The sequence below is a fragment of the Uranotaenia lowii genome, chromosome 2 (genome assembly GCF_029784155.1).
Source record: "Uranotaenia lowii strain MFRU-FL chromosome 2, ASM2978415v1, whole genome shotgun sequence".
Lineage (NCBI taxonomy): Eukaryota > Metazoa > Arthropoda > Insecta > Diptera > Culicidae > Uranotaenia > Uranotaenia lowii.
The window spans coordinates 324,117,868-324,137,621 of NC_073692.1; the positions used below are offsets into that span (position 1 = coordinate 324,117,868).

Consider the following 19,754-nt stretch of genomic DNA (forward strand, 5'->3'; position numbering starts at 1 on the left):
AAACAGAACAGAAACAGAACAGAAACAGAACAGAAACAGAACAGAAACAGAACAGAAACAGAACAGAAACAGAACAGAAACAGAACAGAAACAGAACAGAAACAGAACAGAAACAGAACAGAAACAGAACAGAAACAGAACAGAAACAGAACAGAAACAGAACAGAAACAGAACAGAAACAGAACAGAAACAGAACAGAAACAGAACAGAAACAGAACAGAAACAGAACAGAAACAGAACAGAAACAGAACAGAAACAGAACAGAAACAGAACAGAAACAGAACAGAAACAGAACAGAAACAGAACAGAAACAGAACAGAAACAGAACAGAAACAGAACAGAAACAGAACAGAAACAGAACAGAAACAGAACAGAAACAGAACAGAAACAGAACAGAAACAGAACAGAAACAGAACAGAAACAGAACAGAAACAGAACAGAAACAGAACAGAAACAGAACAGAAACAGAACAGAAACAGAACAGAAACAGAACAGAAACAGAACAGAAACAGAACAGAAACAGAACAGAAACAGAACAGAAACAGAACAGAAACAGAACAGAAACAGAACAGAAACAGAACAGAAACAGAACAGAAACAGAACAGAAACAGAACAGAAACAGAACAGAAACAGAACAGAAACAGAACAGAAACAGAACAGAAACAGAACAGAAACAGAACAGAAACAGAACAGAAACAGAACAGAAACAGAACAGAAACAGAACAGAAACAGAACAGAAACAGAACAGAAACAGAACAGAAACAGAACAGAAACAGAACAGAAACAGAACAGAAACAGAACAGAAACAGAACAGAAACAGAACAGAAACAGAACAGAAACAGAACAGAAACAGAACAGAAACAGAACAGAAACAGAACAGAAACAGAACAGAAACAGAACAGAAACAGAACAGAAACAGAACAGAAACAGAACAGAAACAGAACAGAAACAGAACAGAAACAGAACAGAAACAGAACAGAAACAGAACAGAAACAGAACAGAAACAGAACAGAAACAGAACAGAAACAGAACAGAAACAGAACAGAAACAGAACAGAAACAGAACAGAAACAGAACAGAAACAGAACAGAAACAGAACAGAAACAGAACAGAAACAGAACAGAAACAGAACAGAAACAGAACAGAAACAGAACAGAAACAGAACAGAAACAGAACAGAAACAGAACAGAAACAGAACAGAAAAAGAACAGAAACATAACAGAAACAGAACAGAAACAGAAAAGCTGCTACACCTAAACTTACTGATACAAGCTTGTTTTTTCATTTTCTTGGGATTGTGATATTGCTCAGTTAGCAAGTTAGTTGCTTCCTGAGCCGATGTCCGTGAGCTCGAGCCCAAGAGTAAACATCGAACACGGTTGTACCAGATAAGTTAAACAGAGATTGTTCGCAGAATTTTTGTAAGAACAACAAAATTGAAAACTTCGGAAATTTTAAAAGTTGCTAGGTAATTCCAATATTTTTCAAACACCAAATTTTATCGTTTACCAATTCTTTTTCTTTCCAGACAATAAGATGAGGGAAAAAATTCAAACAGCACCGTCTTAAACATTTTAAAATAAAAAATCAATATGTGACCAAACTTACCCGTGATAGGCCAGCAGCGAGACGAGAAAAAAGACACACGCCAGTACGTCAGCCCGTCCAACGATGCCGGTCACCTGGATAGGAGCACAGATGCGGAAAAAGAACGTTAGAGAGGGAAATGAACATTAAATAAAAGCTGAAAAGTGTCAAAAACAAAACAGCATCATAAAACCAACCGATCGATTGTGGGCGTGTTAGTATATGTATGTGCAAAGCTTTAGGAAATTTTCGTCTTCCTGAACAAACAGGAAAATGTATACGCGAACGAAACGAGGCTGGGAAATCCAGAACAAAATGAAAGAAAATGAAATTTCAGTATTCCCTCGAAGCTAGCCAACGAGGTTTGGATTTTGCAGCTTTGTCCCAGAAGAATCATTCACTGAGAGACAATCCCGAAGTCTCTGGCTGGGATCTGTTTGCCCCCGGAACAACCAAATGTGACAATGACAAGTTGGGCTGGGACTTCGATTTTTTTTTTCGTTTTTTTCCTTGATGTTTAATTTTATGAAACCTTAGTCATTGGAAAAACTTCCACTTTTTGGGGAAAATTATCAATATTTTTAAAGATTGAATTTAAGGAGGTTATTGACAAAATTGTACAAATTATTAATTTTTTTTTTGCATGTGATTTTTTCATTTTAAGTTTAATATATTTTGCTAGTAAAAATTTATATGGTGAAGCCAATCAGCGAAAAAATTATTTAATACTAAATTTAACTGAAAGTTGAACCTTTAGAGCCCAGAACAGACTGAAGCATTTTCAATAAATATTGATAAAAGATTTACTCAAATAAGAAATAAGAAATTTTAAAATCATAATGTTAGACAATTTGATTAAAAAGTTTGATTTCAGTTTCAAAATGATGTCGCGAAAAAACATCCACTAACGTTTGGCTCCCTCGAAAGATGATGACTTCACATCTTAGCTCTAGCAGGTCGTTAAATAACCGGGAATCAAAACTTTTTCTTTGGTCTTCGATCCGCATTTTTCTGGCTTGAGGAAAGGTTGTGAAAGTTTTTTTTTTACATCAAACCCGAACGTACCCGTTTTTGAAAGCAGGTACATAGCTATCCAAAGTGTCAAAAAGCTATTTGCTCCATAATCCTTTCGAAAATAGTTTTCTGATAGAGACGAATAAATCCTTCGCCTCATAGAAATATTTTCTTCGTTCTGTTAAGATGAGTCAATCAATACGAATGGGTTATAAAAAATAACTGATTTTGTAAGAATTTGAGGAAATAACTTCATTTTGAGTAATATAAAAAAACATAGAAGCCTTATCAGATCAAAACTAAGGTACATTTGGTACTTCACAGTTAAACAAATTAATAAAACAACACGAGATTTATGAATAAGATCTAAAAGTGTCCTTTTACTGTTTTTTTTCACTTTGAATACTTCGAATTCATTGCCAATAAATCATTGGTATTAATTGAACAATTCTCTTGAAACTTTTATTCAGCAGTTCTGGAACTTGGAAATCATATCTGCTCGAAACATATGTTAATATTGAAAAATTTCCATGAGACAATAAAAGTTTCTGAGACAGGCCTGGTCCTAGACCTCGCACATTGAGGAGGGAAGGTTTTCATATTTTCAAAATTCGACTAATAAAATAAACACTAGGCTGGAACAAAAACTAATTTTGGAAGATGGAAGTTATTTCACCTTTTGTATTCTTGATTTTTATTCCTCCAATCGCTATGTTCCAACTCCGAGTGACAAAAGATTGATTCGAATTCAATAACGTTTATTTTCAAAGAGTGATGTGGATGAAGGGTTGCCCTTTTCCTCTTATTTGTGCCTATTGAAGGGGTTTAAAATTCCAAAATTAATGATAAAATGTAAACTTTTTTAACCCATTTTCTTTTAAAACTTATTTTGATATTCTTTGACACAACTTGTTTTTCATGCGAGAGAATGTTGATAAAAAAGTGGTTTTTGTATTTTGTATACCAGGAAGTTGAAAAAAGGTATATGAACTCATTAAGGAATCATTCGAATTATTAAATCAAATAATACACCTTTCATTCAATAGAGAAAAATTTATAGAAATTTTGCAATTTTCTATTTTTTCTAAACTTTTTCATAAAAGTGCAAGGTTATCACGAAGAAATTTTACTGTTTCTATTTTTGCAACTAAACGTTCAAAAAACACATATTTGAGTAAAATTTTTGATAATAGCATTTCTATGAACTTAACTCTGATTTGAAAACACTGATATTTTCCAGAATTGTGATTCGAAAATATCGTATTTTTATCAATTCTGAAATTCATTTCCCTTTGTGAATTGTGGTCCAAAAATTTAATTTCAATATCTAATTCAATTGTGATAAAAAAATGAAATCATCAAAATTTATACTTTTTTAAGTCTGAAACGAATGAAATAAAATTACAAACATTTGTTTAGATTAGTAACAACTTTGCAACAAAAATTGTATGAATGAAATGAAAAATAGTTTTTGATCTCATGAAGGGCACAATTTTCTTTATAATTTGAAATGATTTTTGAATATCAATAACAAAAATCATAAAATGAAGCATTTTCTTCAAGCAAAAGGCAACAAAAACCATATAAGTGAAAAAAATTGAAGAGTTGATTTTTACCGATTTAGGAGTGTTGAAAAATTTCCGTATTTTTTTGAAAACTCTGTAAAATGTTAAAATGCTATTGAAAATAAAGGTTTTCATTAAATGATTCATTCTCTCGAAAACTGAGAGTAAGTTCAACTTCTGAGAAAACGTTATATCTATAAGTTTTCTCATTGGGTTTTTTAAACAGTTCTACGAAAAAAAGGAGTTTGACCAAATTTCAACAAAATTTTATCAAAATTTATCTAACATATTTTTGAAAACAAAACGTTTGCAGTCTTCTAAATATTTGTTAAATGAATTAAAATCCTTTACATCAAACATTTAAAACGCCTTTCTGGGATGTCAGGGAAATTAAGATAATTTTCATAAGTATTTTCTTCAAATTGTCGAATTACATTTTTTTTCTGCATTTAGCTTTTTAGATTGTCCGGTTTTATCTGGACTTAGTTCAAAATTTAAGGTTACCAAGGTTTTGTTCAAAAATGATTTTCCCGGAAATTTTCACTTATCTGCGAAAACGAACAGAAAAACTAAAAAAGAGTAGCAATGATTTTTTTATGTTTGTGACCAAAAATTAAAATATTTGTGAAAATTTACATGAACGGTTTTATGGAAGTATAAAGTTCAATTAAAATTCGTCTGATAGGTTTTTGATAAAAACAATTGTTTTTCTTCTTGATATCTATGCAAAAATCTATGTGTTTTTCCCAAATTTGCCCGAATATTTCGCTGGTTTGAGCTCAAAATTATGAAATCAAATGCTTGGATTTTGCCAGGTTTTTAGTTCAATTAGCCCTTTTTTGTCCGGTTCGAATACGAGCGGGAAAAAATCTGGCAACCTTACTCTAAATTGTGTCTCTGAAATTTGAAAATCTAGCAACAATTTGGATCCTTCATGAAATATAGGATGATAAATAGATTTATAATCGTATTAAGTTGTTTTGTAGGTTTATTTTACTGATTGATTGATTTATTTATAGAGGCTTTAAATATTTAGTTCATTCGCCTCTTAATATTGTAGGATGATTTGTTTTTCAACTGGAATGTAATAAAAACTGCTCATTTGTTAAGCCATTGCGCCAAGTATTAAGGTTATAGACAAAATCTGATGAAATATTCGAATTCATGACACCAAAATCTTTCGAAACAGTTATCTAAACATATGCACCGTCTTTTTCTAATGAATTTTTGGCATTTCAATGAATTATAGAACTCAAAGCAGAAGTGTTAGACAAACATGATGTATTGTTAGATGAAAAGATCCGAACTAAAGCATTTTGGGTAGAAGAAATCGAACAGTTTTCAAAAAATATGAACCAGATCTTTTGTATTGTGGATATTTTACTACTAGTGTGATTCCTCAATGTAAAAGCTTCTTCTTAATTGGAATTGGCATATTCTCGACTTTTTGGAGACATATACATATACGAAACTACTGTCCGATTTAACTTTTTTTGGGTAAAGTTTGTCGTCAATGAATGAAAGAAAATCACTCAAAACCAACGTGTTTACGATGGTTGTCTAAATGTCTAAATAGTCGATTTTGATTATCATTTTTATAACGATTTCATGTTATCTGGGAAGCTGCTTTTTGTTTGAATGAGAACCTTTAATCAATAGTGTTTTAAAAAATTTTGAATTGAAATTTATTTTAAGGTTATAACAAAAAAAATCAATCCCTGTATTTCAAAGTTTTAAATTGTTCTTCACAATCCTGCTTAACAGGCAATGGTATACTCTCACGAAAAAATAATTGAAAACAAATTCTTTTGGCTTGCTCTGTTATGTCTGGTAGTTTTTAATTTGTTACTTTATGAAAGAGAAACCAAAAGTTAAATTTTACTAACCCTCTTAAAAACAACTACGGTTTTAGATGGGGTTTTCTGGAGTCAGCATAAAACAAAACCAATCATTAGGGGAGAATAAGGATACTTGATCCCTGGGGATACTTGATTCTTTTGCTATATCTCGAAAAATAAAAAACTACATGTACTAAGATTGAAATATCTCGAACTGCATAACAGTAATTTGAAATCTCTGTTTTGCAGATTAAAGGTGAACAAATTTTCTATCGATCATCTGAACATCATTTTTGCGTATCATTGACAGTATTGTTGATATAAGCGGCTCTATGAAAGAAAAAATTACAAAAAACGCATTTTTTTGAGAAAATTATTTTTGAGTGAAAGTTTTAGACTCCATGGTAACATTTAAAAAATCTGATTTTCTACTGGCCTTATATTTGACCTCAAAACAACGATTTCAAATGGTTATATTTAAAAATCGGTTGAAAATTGAAGAAGTTACGGTTACTTTACCATAACAGTAATTTTTGCATTTTTGAATATTTTTACGAACCGCACTATACTAATCATAGTATAGGAAGAAATCAACATGGTAAATTTCATTCGCTCTGAGTCAAAATTAATTTTTAGCTTACTATAAGATCACAAGCCAATTTCCAGAACGATCTGACGACCATGGGGAGAGGTTGCTTGGGGCTCAAACGTGAATAGTATTTTAAGGTATAATGCTCGGGAGAAGCACAAATTACTGTTTTTTCAATAGAATCTTTTTTTTTTCACCAGCCTATTAATTTATTCTGATTGATTTTATTAAAGCCTAAGTTAAGACAAACATTTCACTCGAAGACTGTAACACGATTGGACTTAGAACAAAAAAGTAATTGCGTTTTTTATAATTTTTTCTTTCATAAAGTCACTAATATCAACAATACTGTCAATGATGCGCAAAAATGATGTTCAGATGATCGATAGCAAATTTGTTCACCTTTAATCTGCAAAACAGAGATTTCAAATTACTGTTATGCAGTTCGAGACATTTCAATCTAAGTACATGTACTTTTTTTTATTTTTCCAAAATTTCGGATTCAGCGCCCGATTTTACATTAAAAATATAGGTCGGTTCACGTTCACGGTTCACGATTTTTTTCAAATTTTGTAAACTAGTGTAACTAATGTTTTCCGAGTAATTATTAAAAAAAAAAGGGTTAAAAATACTGTATTCATCTAAACACTAGAAAATTGCGCCCTTAAGTATGCAATGGTATAGGGTAGAAGACAAACTTTTATAATTCTCTTTGTCTAATACTTACAAACTGTTAAATTTGAACTTATATGGCTAGAAATATAAATTTTTTCCAGGGTAAGAGAACCCTGAACCAAGTCTTCTTAAGTAAACGTTGAAGTCTCCTGTAACGTAAAAAATATCACAATTTTTTAGTCTCACGAAAATGCTTCTAGCTCATCTACGAGTTCATACATCGTTCTAATTTTTGAAACATTTAAAGTTGAAGTTACACGCTGTCAAAAAATGCAAAAGACGACGAGTTGCTATATTTTTTCCAAGTTAAGTTTTTAACTGATCACAATAAAAATAAAAATTATTCTATGTTGGGTAGAACAGAAAAAAAATGTGAATCAAGTCTTAACATGGGGTTAGGAAAAACGATAAAAATTGACAAATATGTTAAATGATTGCAACCAAAAAAAAATGATTTTATCCCATAAAGTAACGCAATTTTCGAAAAAAAAAATTAAAGTTATTCTTAGAACTTAAGTGATGTGTTATAATAAAACTAAACTTCAGTGTATTTTTCTGCAAAAAAAAATGGATTGTAGAGGTTGAGCATTATACAGGGGAGAATGAGGATACTGTATCCCTGGGGATACTTGATTCCTCATCTATATCTCCAAACTGGAATGTCGTACAAAGATCAAATGTTCTAAAAAAATGTGCCAAATGGAACAAAACAGCAATGGTTGAAGCTCAAAAAATTTGAACAAAATAAGTTTTTGGATTATCGAACTTTGTTTGAAAAATTTCATAAAATGTGACTTGAAGATCTTTTTTCATCATTTTAAAATATTCCTAACATGGAAATATTATAGCAAAAATATTTATTCCAATACATCAATCTTTCGAGTGTAAAATGAACTTCAAAATACAATATTTCCAAAGCGATGGAAAACTCCCAACTTGTTTCAGAAAAAGTTTTCTAAAATGTTGATTTTGGGTACAATTGATCCATAATATATGGGTACAAACGATCCCGGTATATTCTTCTTCTCACTGAATCGTGGTCATTGCTGATTACGAGATTACTAATATTTATCCAATAGCTAATATTCATCGATCAATTATCTGAAGAAAAGGGCTAAAATAATTGATTTTCTCTTGTTTATAATATATTGCGCCCGTAAGTATGCAATGTCATAATGGTTGAGAATAAGCTATAGACCTATATATTTTTATTCTGACAATTATAAAATGTGAAATAAGAACAAACATGACCAAAATAGTCAATTAACATTCTATCTTGGGGTTTTGTTTGATTTTTTTCCATGGATTAGGGCTTCCTGAATAAAGGATCAAGTCTTCCTTAACTTCAAAAATATCGCAATTGTTTTACTCCCACGAAAATGCTTCTAGTTCATCTACGGGTTCAAGTATCGTTCTAATTTTAGGAGACTAGAAACTTGAAGTTACTCGCTGTCAGAAAATGTTTAAGAGTGCGAGTTGCTAAATTTTTCCAAAAAGATATGGTGAAAATAAGAAAAGGGGATCAAGTATCCCCATTCTCCCCTACCTAGTAGTTGTAGCGAAGAGTTGCATTGTTAAAAGAAAGATAATAAAGTAGTTAGTGATACCATACGTACTCTTTTAAGAGTATATGTTTTCTTTTTCGTTCGACAAATACTTTTTTTTTCTGGAATTTTTCCAAATGTACCGTAATCCGGGGTAATATTGATCATTTTTTTTCAATATTTTTCGATTGTTTTTTTTCTGTAAAGGGGAGTTGCAGAAATTTATTAGACTACTTTAAATTTGATTTAAAAATCGATTACATCTCTGTTTTGAATTTGATGCTTTGAGGTTACATTGATCAGTCTCTGTTTTGACGGTTTTAACGAGTTTTCTTGATCATAAAGGATACAAAACACCTTCATAATAAAAAGTTTATCAATTTTACCTTGCTTTTTAACATTTTTATTTAAAACATTTATAATCGAAAATGAACTACTATCTTGCATACATTTTGGGGCAAAAATTAAAATAATTGCTAAATAGTTTGAGCTACAAAATACAAATGAAATTTTTTCCATCACACATTCCTTTAGGCCCTCCCACTACACCCATTTTCATTTTTTCTTCATAGTAAACCATTTTATAGGGTACCTATCCATTTGTCCAATACGGGCTTACTCTAGGAATATATCCTATTTTTTTAAATAAAAAAAACTATCACTTAATGACTACAAAAATAGCACTATAAATATACATATACAAAGAAGAAAAGTAGTTCTTACACATTCAACAACCCGTTTTCTTCTAAATGCTTTTCGGTATCATCAGGAGATCTGTTTGTTTGCGAGCCTTGGAAAATATAGATATTTTAAGATTTTGGAATTTAATTTTTACTAACAGAAAAAAAAATCAAATACAAACCAAATTTTTCCTATTAAATACTGAATTAATAGGCTTCCGAACGTAGAAAACAGTTTTCAAAAATTTAAACTTTCGACTGAGATATTGATGATAATGTACAAAAATTTATTGTTGGTCAAAATTACCCCGGTGATCAAAGTTACCCCGTTTTACGGTACTCTTTTTTTGTTGAAGGACATTTGATCAGAAAAACCAACGTATTTCTTCAATTTTATGAAGTTGTTTCACATCTAATGCTAAAACTACGAAAGAAATACAGCTTACAACAAATAAAATTCAACATTTTGTTTTAATAAACATGCATTTTAAGTCGTTCTAAACAGTGAGAGCGATGATCGCCTTTGAGTATGCAAACAGTTATAATATGCAGAAAAATAAAGAATATTATGTACAATAATACATAAAAAGATTTTTTTTAAAGTCACGTTAGGTACATATCCTCCAAGACATTAACAGTATTTGATGAAATTGAAATATCTCGGTGCCTCCTTAGAAAGCACGAAATATGTACAATAAAACCCCGCTCATCCGAGCTTCAGCGTTATCCGAGCCACCATTTTTATCCAAAATCCATATAAAAAAATGTTCTACTAACGCGATGTATTGTTAAGCTATTAAATTTACGTTTTTGGCTAGTTTAAGATCTAAATAGGGAAACAATTTCTCACGATACTAAAAGAGTATGTTGAGAGCAACAGAAACGTCGATTAAATAGGAAATAAAATCAGTGTAAGAATCGAGCTATGCGCCTGGATGGTATGCAAAATCAGAGCTAATGGGATTTGGCAATGTATTTCGATGAATCTGAGGTGGTCTCTATCCCGACTACCTCGGGTAATGAGTGATACGGTCAAAATTTGATCAATATCAGCTTGATGTATTTCTTTCAATTTTGCATTTAAAAAACCTGAACACCCTTCATTTGTGTGTGTGTGTGTGTGTGTGTGTGTGTGTGTGTGTGTGTGTGTGTGTGTGTGTGTGTGTGTGTGTGTGTGTGTGTGTGTGTGTGTGTGTGTGTGTGTGTGTGTGTGTGTGTGTGTGTGTGTGTGTGTGTGTGTGTGTGTGTGTGTGTGTGTGTGTGTGTGTGTGTGTGTGTGTGTGTGTGTGTGTGTGTGTGTGTGTGTGTGTGTGTGTGTGTGTGTGTGTGTGTGTGTGTGTGTGTGTGTGTGTGTGTGTGTGTGTGTGTGTGTGTGTGTGTGTGTGTGTGTGTGTGTGTGTGTGTGTGTGTGTGTGTGTGTGTGTGTGTGTGTGTGTGTGTGTGTGTGTGTGTGTGTGTGTGTGTGTGTGTGTGTGTGTGTGTGTGTGTGTGTGTGTGTGTGTGTGTGTGTGTGTGTGTGTGTGTGTGTGTGTGTGTGTGTGTGTGTGTGTGTGTGTGTGTGTGTGTGTGTGTGTGTGTGTGTGTGTGTGTGTGTGTGTGTGTGTGTGTGTGTGTGTGTGTGCGTGTAGAATGTTGCTCCTGTTTTGATTTCGGAACTCACTCTTCAGTTGTCAAAATGTCGTCCAAGGAAGAAGAGCAGCGTATCTAAATTTCGCTCGCGCATCGCGAAAATCCGAACTACTCGCACGCAAAGCTGGCAAAATCGCTAAAAGTTACCAAATCAACCGTTACAAATATAATTAAAGTGTTTGGGGAACGTTTGTAGACAACCAGGAAGTCTGGATCGGGGGGAGATCGAAAAACGGAAGCCGCTGAGACGACAAAGAGAGTTGCCGGTGGTTTCAAGCAAATCTCTAACCTCTCTCTCCGAGATGCCGCAAATAAGCTGGTGCATCGTCTACAACCGTGCATCGAGCCAAAAAATGAGCCGGACTATCGACTTACAAGAAGGTAGTGACTCCAAATCGAGATGATAAACAAAACACGGCGGCCAAAGAGCGATCACGGAGGCTGTACACGACGATGCTGACGAAGTTTGACTGCGTGGTAATGGACGACGAAACCTACGTCAAAGCCGACTACAAGCAGCTTCCGGGACAGGAGTTTTATACGACGAAAGGAAGGGGAAAGGTAGCAGATATTTTCAAGCACATGAAACTGTCAAAGTTCGCAAAGAAATATCTGGTTTGGCAAGCCATCTGTACCTGTGGCTTGAAAGCAGCATTTTCATAGCTTCCGGGACTGTCAACCAAGAAATTTACGTGAAAGTGTGTTTGAATAAACATCTGCTGCCTTTCCTGAAGAAACACGGTTGTTCTGTACTGTTTTGGCCGGATTTGGCATCTTGCCAATACGGTAAAAAGGCCATTGAGTGGTACGCCACAAACAACGTACAGGTGGTTCCCAAGGACAAAAACCCTCCCAACACGCCAGAGCTCCGCCCAATTGAGAAATACTGGGCTATTATCAAACGGAACCTAAAGAAGACCAAAAAAACTGCTAAGGACGAGCAGCAGTTCAAGGCAAACTGGCTTTCTGCGGCGAAGAAGATGGACAAGGTAGCTGTACAAAATTTAATGGCAGGGGTTAAGCGTAAGGCCTGGCAATTCGGATTTGGAAAAGCGGAAGCCTAACTGAATATTTTTCCTGAATTTTATACAAATTAAACTTGAAAAAGAAATTTGATTTGATTTTTTAAATAAACGATTTCACCGATTTACACGCGTTTTCCCTAGACCAAATTTTGACCGTATCACCCTTTAAGGAAGGTTCTACTGTACATCCTTTTGCATACCATGCGAGCGCAAAGCTCGATAAATATATGGAACTCGTATCAACCTGATGGCTGGGATAACGCTCAGTAAAGTAGAGTTCGGATAAGCGGAGTTCTACTGTTTGACGTTTGTCCTGACTTTTTGGATAGATGCTCTCAAGGTACTCTTTTTGGTGTCACGGGATACGGTAACCTTAAGTTAGACTGCCAGTAGAAGTCCTACGCTTATGAAGCGCATATTGGAAAATTGATCACCTCAATGAAAAATTTGACTCCAATTTATTTGGGGAACATTCCCACACCCAAAATTCAGCCTCTGTGCCAATGGCGTGTAGTCAATTACATAGCATCATTGGTACAAGAAGATAACGCGACCGGTGCTGATTCGATTTGCTCCCACCGGCATTAATCTCCCAAGTTAACCGAATTGCGTATGTCTGAAAGAAACAAAATAAAAACGCTTTCACGTCCCTCCCTATCGCATCACAAGACGAAGAAAGATGGAAATAAATACCGGCCAACACCAGGCAGCCAGCAAACCGAGCACTGTGCGTGTGAATGTAGCAAAAGCAACAACAAAAACATCCTTCTAATTCAATCCCTTCAATCTACCGGCAAACAACCACGGCCAAGCTGTGCGTGTGTATTCAGTAAAAGCAACAAAAAAAACATTGCTTCAATTCAATCCATGGGCAAACAACCGCAAGCTGCCCGGCTTTAGCAACTGTGTATATGTAGCGTGTGTATGTAATAGCAGGCAGTAAGCAAAGCACAGTTCTCATTCAATGGGTTTCACTTTGCCTTCACTCCCGTTCCCTTTCCCGTTACCATCGCAAGACAAAGGACTACCTTGAAAGGCGGCCAAACGCCGGGAAGCCACCGTTGTGCGATTTTTTGTGATTGTTCGGTGGCAGAAAGCCTATGACAAATATCCCTCGTCGTTCATGAAGCTCAAATAGCACACTGGTTAGGATGTCGGACTTGCAAGACGATGTAATTAGTGATTTGAGTTCGACTCTCCCTACGGGCGCTGTAGTTTATATTTTTATTTTCTTGTTTCTGGGATGAATTATCCAATAGGAAGGAAATCCCATAAAATGTTTTTCTTGTTTCGCTTGAATGTAGTGGTCATGCATCGTTTTGGTTGGGAGGCGAGTCCTTATGCCAGTTACGGTTTTTCAAACATATCATCTTCGGCACAGTGCACATTTCAGCGCATTATCGGCACAGAGATTTGCTAAATAGGCATTAGATTTTGCAACCTCTTCTATGTGTGCACGGAGTGGAAAACTTTTAAAATTCAAGAGAACACCGACTATCTATCTATCTATTATTTAATCCTCCATCAAGTTGAATGGTAAAATCCATATTTAACTTTACAAAAAAAAAGGCTCCCTAATGAATCCATAAAAAAGAATATTCAAACACGGGCGGTAACCGGAAAAAAAATGCGTCGCATCCACACCAAACAGTGTGCTTCAAAAACAAACTTCAAAGCATCGATTCCGGATGTCCCGGTGGAAAAACCCCCGAACAACATCCAATGAATATAAATTGCTCCAAAGTTGTGCCGAAGCTTACCGCACCTGGTCAAACAGTTTTCCCACAGAAATTCATTTTAGTGACCCTCCACAGAAACGCAAACAGATACACACACCGATAAACATGGCTGGTCGCTTGCCTGCACCTTTCCTGCTGCATCCTCCCAAACCACCCACGCCTTCCTGAAGCTGAAAAGGTGTAGAGGTAGCACAGCTCCACAAAAAGGAGGTATCTCGTTTGCAGCAAACCATTATTGACACACGTCTCCCAGGAGTGACACCAAAAGTTTTATCATCAGCTAGCTGCCCGGAAAATCGAGAGAGAGAAGGGGTTGAAAATAACCGAGGAACAGTTGACAAAAAAAAAAACACAAGGCGACGGTCAAAAAAGATACCTAGGTACACCCAAAATTCAGCCTCTGTGCCAAGGGCGTGTAGTCAATTTCATAGCATCATTGGTACAAGAAGATAACGCGACCGGCACTGATTCGATTTGCGCCCACCGGCATTAACCTCCCAGCGTAACCGAATTGCGTATGTCTGAATGAAACAAAATAAAAACGTTTTCGCGTCCCTCCCCATCGCATCACAAGCCGAAGAAGGATGGAAATAAATACCGGCCAACACCAGGCAGCCAGCGAACCGAGCACTGTGCATGTAAATGTAGCAAAAGCAACAACAAAAACATCCTTCTAATTCAATCAACCGGCAAACACGGCTAAGCTGTGCGTGTGTATGTAGCAAAAGCAAAAACAAAAACATTCCTTCAATTTACCGGCAAACAACACCGGCCAAGCTGCCCGGCTTTAGCAGCTGTGTATATGTAGCGTGTGTATGTAATAGCAGGCAGTAAGCAAAGCACAGTTCTCATTCAATGGGTTTCCCGTTCCTTCACTCCCGTTCTCTTTCCCGTTTCCATCTTAAGACAAAGGAATGCATTGAAAGGAGGCCAAACGCCGGGAAGCCGCCGTTGTACGTTTTTTGTGATTGATCGGTAACAGAAAGCCTATGACAAATATACCTCGTCCTGCATGAAGCTCGAATAATACACTGGTTAGAATGTCGGACTGACAAGACGCTACAATTGGTGATGTGAGTTCGATTCTCACTACAGCGCTGTGGTTTTAATTTTTATTTTCTTGTTTCTGGGATGAATGATCCAATAGGAAGGAAATCCCATAAAATGTTTTTCTTGTTTCGCTTGAATGTAGTGGTCATCATTTTGGTTGGGAGCCGAGTCCTTATGCCAGTTACGGTTTTTCAAACATACCGTCTTCGGCACAGTGCACATTTTAGAGCATTATCGGCACAGAGATTTGCTAAAAAGGCATTGGATTTTTGCAACCTCTTCTATGGGTGTATAGTAGAGAAGAGTAGAGACTGACCAGGGAAGACAATTTTTGGGGACCTCCGACGTTCGTTGTCGTCGTGTCGATTCTTCCGTATAGTAGTGGGGGGACTCAAACAAGGCTTAATAGGAACGTGACGCATCAGCTCAGTTGAGAACTAATCTTTTGGAGAAGACACCAAATTTATAGAGATGTTTTTCTTTGTCCGGCCAGATAACATCGCCGGGTTTTGGACTTACCCTAAATGAAGTTTGCTGATAGGTTAACTCAAACTGACGTTTTAAGTTGTCTAAGCTGGAATGAAAGCCTTCATTAAAACTTGAGCTTTCACTTATCAGGAGTGTTCAAGAAGATTTTCTGAAGAAAGAAATCTGGATCCAATCATCATTCAACAATTCCTTTCAAATTTGAGCTTTGTTTGATTACTCTAAGGCGATCCTGAAATATTTCAAATCAATATTTAAATTTTATGAGGAATAGTAAAATTAAAAAAAAAATCATTTTTAATTTTGGCAATTCTGTTGAACTATGAAAAATTTTTGACGTCAAGGTTTAATGAAAAAAAAAAAAAAACGTCAAAAATTAGCCGCTTCGAAAAGAACATTTATCGAATACTAAATACAAAGGTCGTGAGACGTTCAAGTTTTTTTCATTTTACTTACTTACTTAATGATCCCGCGCCGATCCTCCGGTGCATAGGGCCGTGGTAAAAGACCTTCACTGTTGACGATCCGGAGCCAGCGTCTTCACCTGGTCCCAGTCAAGATTCTCGATCTCAGTTCGGATTTCAGCGGCTAGGCTTCGCCGCCACGAGTTTTTGGTCCTGCCTCTTCTTCGATGACCTTCTGGATTCCAATCTAGCGCCTCTCTGCAAATCTCGTTTTCATCTTTTCGCAGCGTGTGCCCAATCCATCTCCACTTACGTTGCCGAATCTCGATCTCTAGCGCCCTTTGATGACACCGGCGAAGTAGTTCCTCATTCGAGATCCAGTTGCCAGGCCACCAAGCGCGGATGATGTTCCGCAGGCAGCGGTTTACAAATACTTGCAGTTTTCGCGTCGTCACCGCATATGTGCACCAAGTTTCGCACCCGTACAGCATTCGGATTTTTGTTCGTAGAGAGATCTGGCGTGAGCGCCAGATGTTTCGAAGACTCGCAAACGCAAATCGGGCCTTTCTGATCCGGGTTTCGATGTCTTTCCTGGTACCACCATCAGGCGTTATCTGGCTACCAAGATACTGGAAGCACTCCACTTGCTCAACTTGTTGCCCAGCTACCATGAAACTGGAGGGATTTCCTGTGTTGATCTCCATCGACTTGGTCTTTCCGACATTGACTTTGAGACCCGCTGCCTTGGAACTTTCGGTGAGGTCGTCGAGTTTGCTCTGCATGTCCGGTTGTGTTTGGGCGAGCAAAATAATATCGTCAGCCAGGTCAAGGTAGTTCAGTTGCTCCATTGTTAAAGGATTCCACGGCAATCCTCGGTTCGGTGCACAGTCGATCGATCCAGTCAGAATCTCATCCATTACGATGAGAAAAAGCAGCGGTGACAAAATACATCCTTGTCTCACTCCAGCAGTTACCGGGATTGGTTCGGACAAGACACCGTCGTGCAAGACCTTGCACGAAAATGCCTCGTACTGTGCTTCGATGAGATGGACTAGTTTCTCTGGGACCCCTCTTCGCCTAAGAGTAGCCCAGATGTTTTCGTGGTTCAGTCGGTCAAATGCTTTTTCGAAATCAACGAACACCAGCAGAAGAGAGTCCTGGAATTCGTTGATTTGTTCCAGTTTTATTCGTAGCGTTGTGATGTGGTCCACACATGATCGTCCGGATCGGAATCCAGCTTGTTGCCGTCGGAGTGTAGCGTCGATTTTCTCCTGGATCCTGTTCAGGATCACTTTGCAGAGTACTTTGAGGGTTGTACAGATCAAAGTTATGCCACGCCAGTTACCGCACTCTGTTAGGTCTCCTTTCTTTGGGACCTTTACGAGGATACCCTGCATCCAGTCGGCCGGGAATGTTGCAGTATCCCAAATGTCAGCGAATAGACAGTGCAACATTTGTGCTGACAAGGCAGGGTCGGCTTTGAGCATTTCAGCAGGAATGCAATCGATTCCAGGCGCTTTGTTGGATTTCATGTCCTTGATTGCCGCTTCTATTTCAGCCAGCGAGGGCGCTTCCGAGTTGACGCCATTAATGCGACTTACTGTGGGCGCCTCGAGCTGCGGGTTCTGTTGGCCATTGCTATTTGTAACTCGAAAAAGTTGATCAAAATGCTCAGTCCAACGCTTGAGCTGATCTGTTCGATCTGTCAGCAGCTGACCTGCTCGGTTTTTCAGCGGCATTCTTGCATTAGTCCTTGCACCACTAAGGCGGCGAGAAATATCATATAATAATCGGATATCTCCAATGGCGGCGGCTCTTTCTCCCTCTTCGGCTAGGGAGTTTGTCCAGGCTCTCTTGTCTCGTCTACAAGCTCGTTTAACTGCTTTTTCCAGCTCCGCATATCGTAAGCGGGCGGCTGCTTTGGCTGACCCGGTACATGCCTGCTCAATTCCGACTTTCGCCTTTCTCCGATCATCGATCATCCTCCAGGTTTCATCCGACATCCATTCACTTCGTCTTCCACAAACTTTACCGAGAGTACCATGGCTCGTCGTGATAAATCAATGAAATCGTTGGGCAGCTTTCCTCCATCGTCTGTTTGGCTGGAATAATTGCATCTGCGTCAGCTGCCTCCGCCCACTCTATCGTCCTTCGGAATGATGACCAGCACTTCGTGTCCTCTTTTGCCTACAATTCGCTTCGGACGAATCTTTCTATCCGAGGCTGGGGCCTTGTGGATTTTGCTATGCTCCTTTTGGAGAACATTTGAAGCAAAATATAAATTGCATTTCTTGCATGTACACTCCTTGATACGCTTGAAAACAGTCGGGCAGTAGGAGTCAAAAGTTACATGTTCAGACTGGATTGAGTTAGGCATAATTTTGTTCAATTTAGATTTTTTTTCGATATTTAATTAAAGCTACGTAGCTTTACTTGAACCCCTACCCCCCCTCTCGTCACACATCGTCACACAAAGTCAAATTCCCCCCCTCCCCCACAAATGCTACGTCATTTACGGATGTTCCCTAAATGGTTGGCTTTAATTAGTATAAATTAGTGTCTTATGGTATCTTATGGTGTCAGAACCTTTGAGGATTTATGAACAAATGATTAGGTTTTGGCAACTAAAATGAGTGTTGAGGGAAGAATCTTAAATAAATCAATATTTTAAGTAGAGCTCTTAGGTTTAAGGTCTCAAAAAAATTGTGAGCATGGCTTATTTGTTAAAGACACCGCCACTATTTTGAAGTTAGGTTGATGAGTGTATCATTGAAAATCTATTAAAAAGAGATGGATATAAATTTTTTTTTGCTAAATTCAGTTGGATGATCGGTAGAAGAACTGTTAATTTATACTCATGTTCAGACTTCATTTCAAAAGTTTATTCAAAGCATGAAAAAGACAATAGAACTCCAGCAGGCAGATACACCTACATTAAACTATCACTTTTTAGTTATTGAAAACATCAACAGGAACTTGATACTTTTTAATTCTGAATAGGCAAATTAGCAACTTTAACATAGGTCTATAAGACACATATGAAAAAATGTCTTGAAGCTTCGTTTTTTACAATTTAAAGAAAGTACATTTTATTGTTTATGTTATGGAGCATTCAGAAAGTTGCGCTTACGGAGAGGTTATGTCCTCTGCCCAGAAGATTTTTTAATGAAATGCATATCAATTGGCAGGAAAACATTCAACAAAAACATTCATTATGAAAGAAATAATTCTGAAATATTATAGTTTTGATTTAGATCAATACAAATCTAAATAAATAGTGCAGCAATTGAACAGCAATTTGAAAGATACTTTAGAAATATATTTTTTTTAAGTTTGCATTATACTTGTGTAAATCTGTTAATAATTAATTTACTAAATTGAAACATTTGTTAGCCTGATCAAAAAATTCAATGAAAAAAAATCTAGAACATTTCGGAAGTCTACCAAAAAAAAAAATAAATAAATTTGATGATTTTATGAGATTAAGTGTAAAAGTTGAAATTAAAATAAAAGATACATCATGAGGATATAGCTGGTTTAGGGAAAAATTTCAAGAGAACATTGACTCATCTGTAAATTTGAGAGTTTCTTTGAAAATCAGGTATTTAGGAAATTAAATGAAAAATTATTCTAGATCTCACTAGTCAAAAGTGTCTCCTGATCGTATCCTTTCACCCATACTTCCAACAACAATTTTTTTGCTAGGATGCAGAGGTGACCTCGGTCCTAAAGAACAATATTTTTCTTATATTCCTTTCTCTCTTTTCCAAACTATCTTTTGACTACTAGGACGTGGCCGGCGCCGTTATTGATGTTCAAAGAGAGAGCATCAGTTTTGGGCAAAGAGGATGTTCTGTCAATCCCAGACACCATTCTTTTGACCTTTGAACAAAATTGATGGCCTCGGTCAATCACGGAGTAGCAACCATT

At 36.6% G+C, this 19,754-nt stretch overlaps 1 protein-coding gene across 1 annotated transcript in view; it reads right to left on the reverse strand.

Annotated features, from left to right (window-relative positions):
* Positions 1–19,754, reverse strand: part of LOC129750008 (protein O-mannosyl-transferase TMTC1-like) — an 807,324-nt gene that overhangs the window by 139,107 nt on the left and 648,463 nt on the right. The window contains exon 5 of the mRNA XM_055745186.1: positions 1,608–1,681. Within this exon, the coding sequence (XP_055601161.1) occupies positions 1,608–1,681 (74 nt within the window). The remainder of the gene's footprint in view (positions 1–1,607; positions 1,682–19,754) is intronic.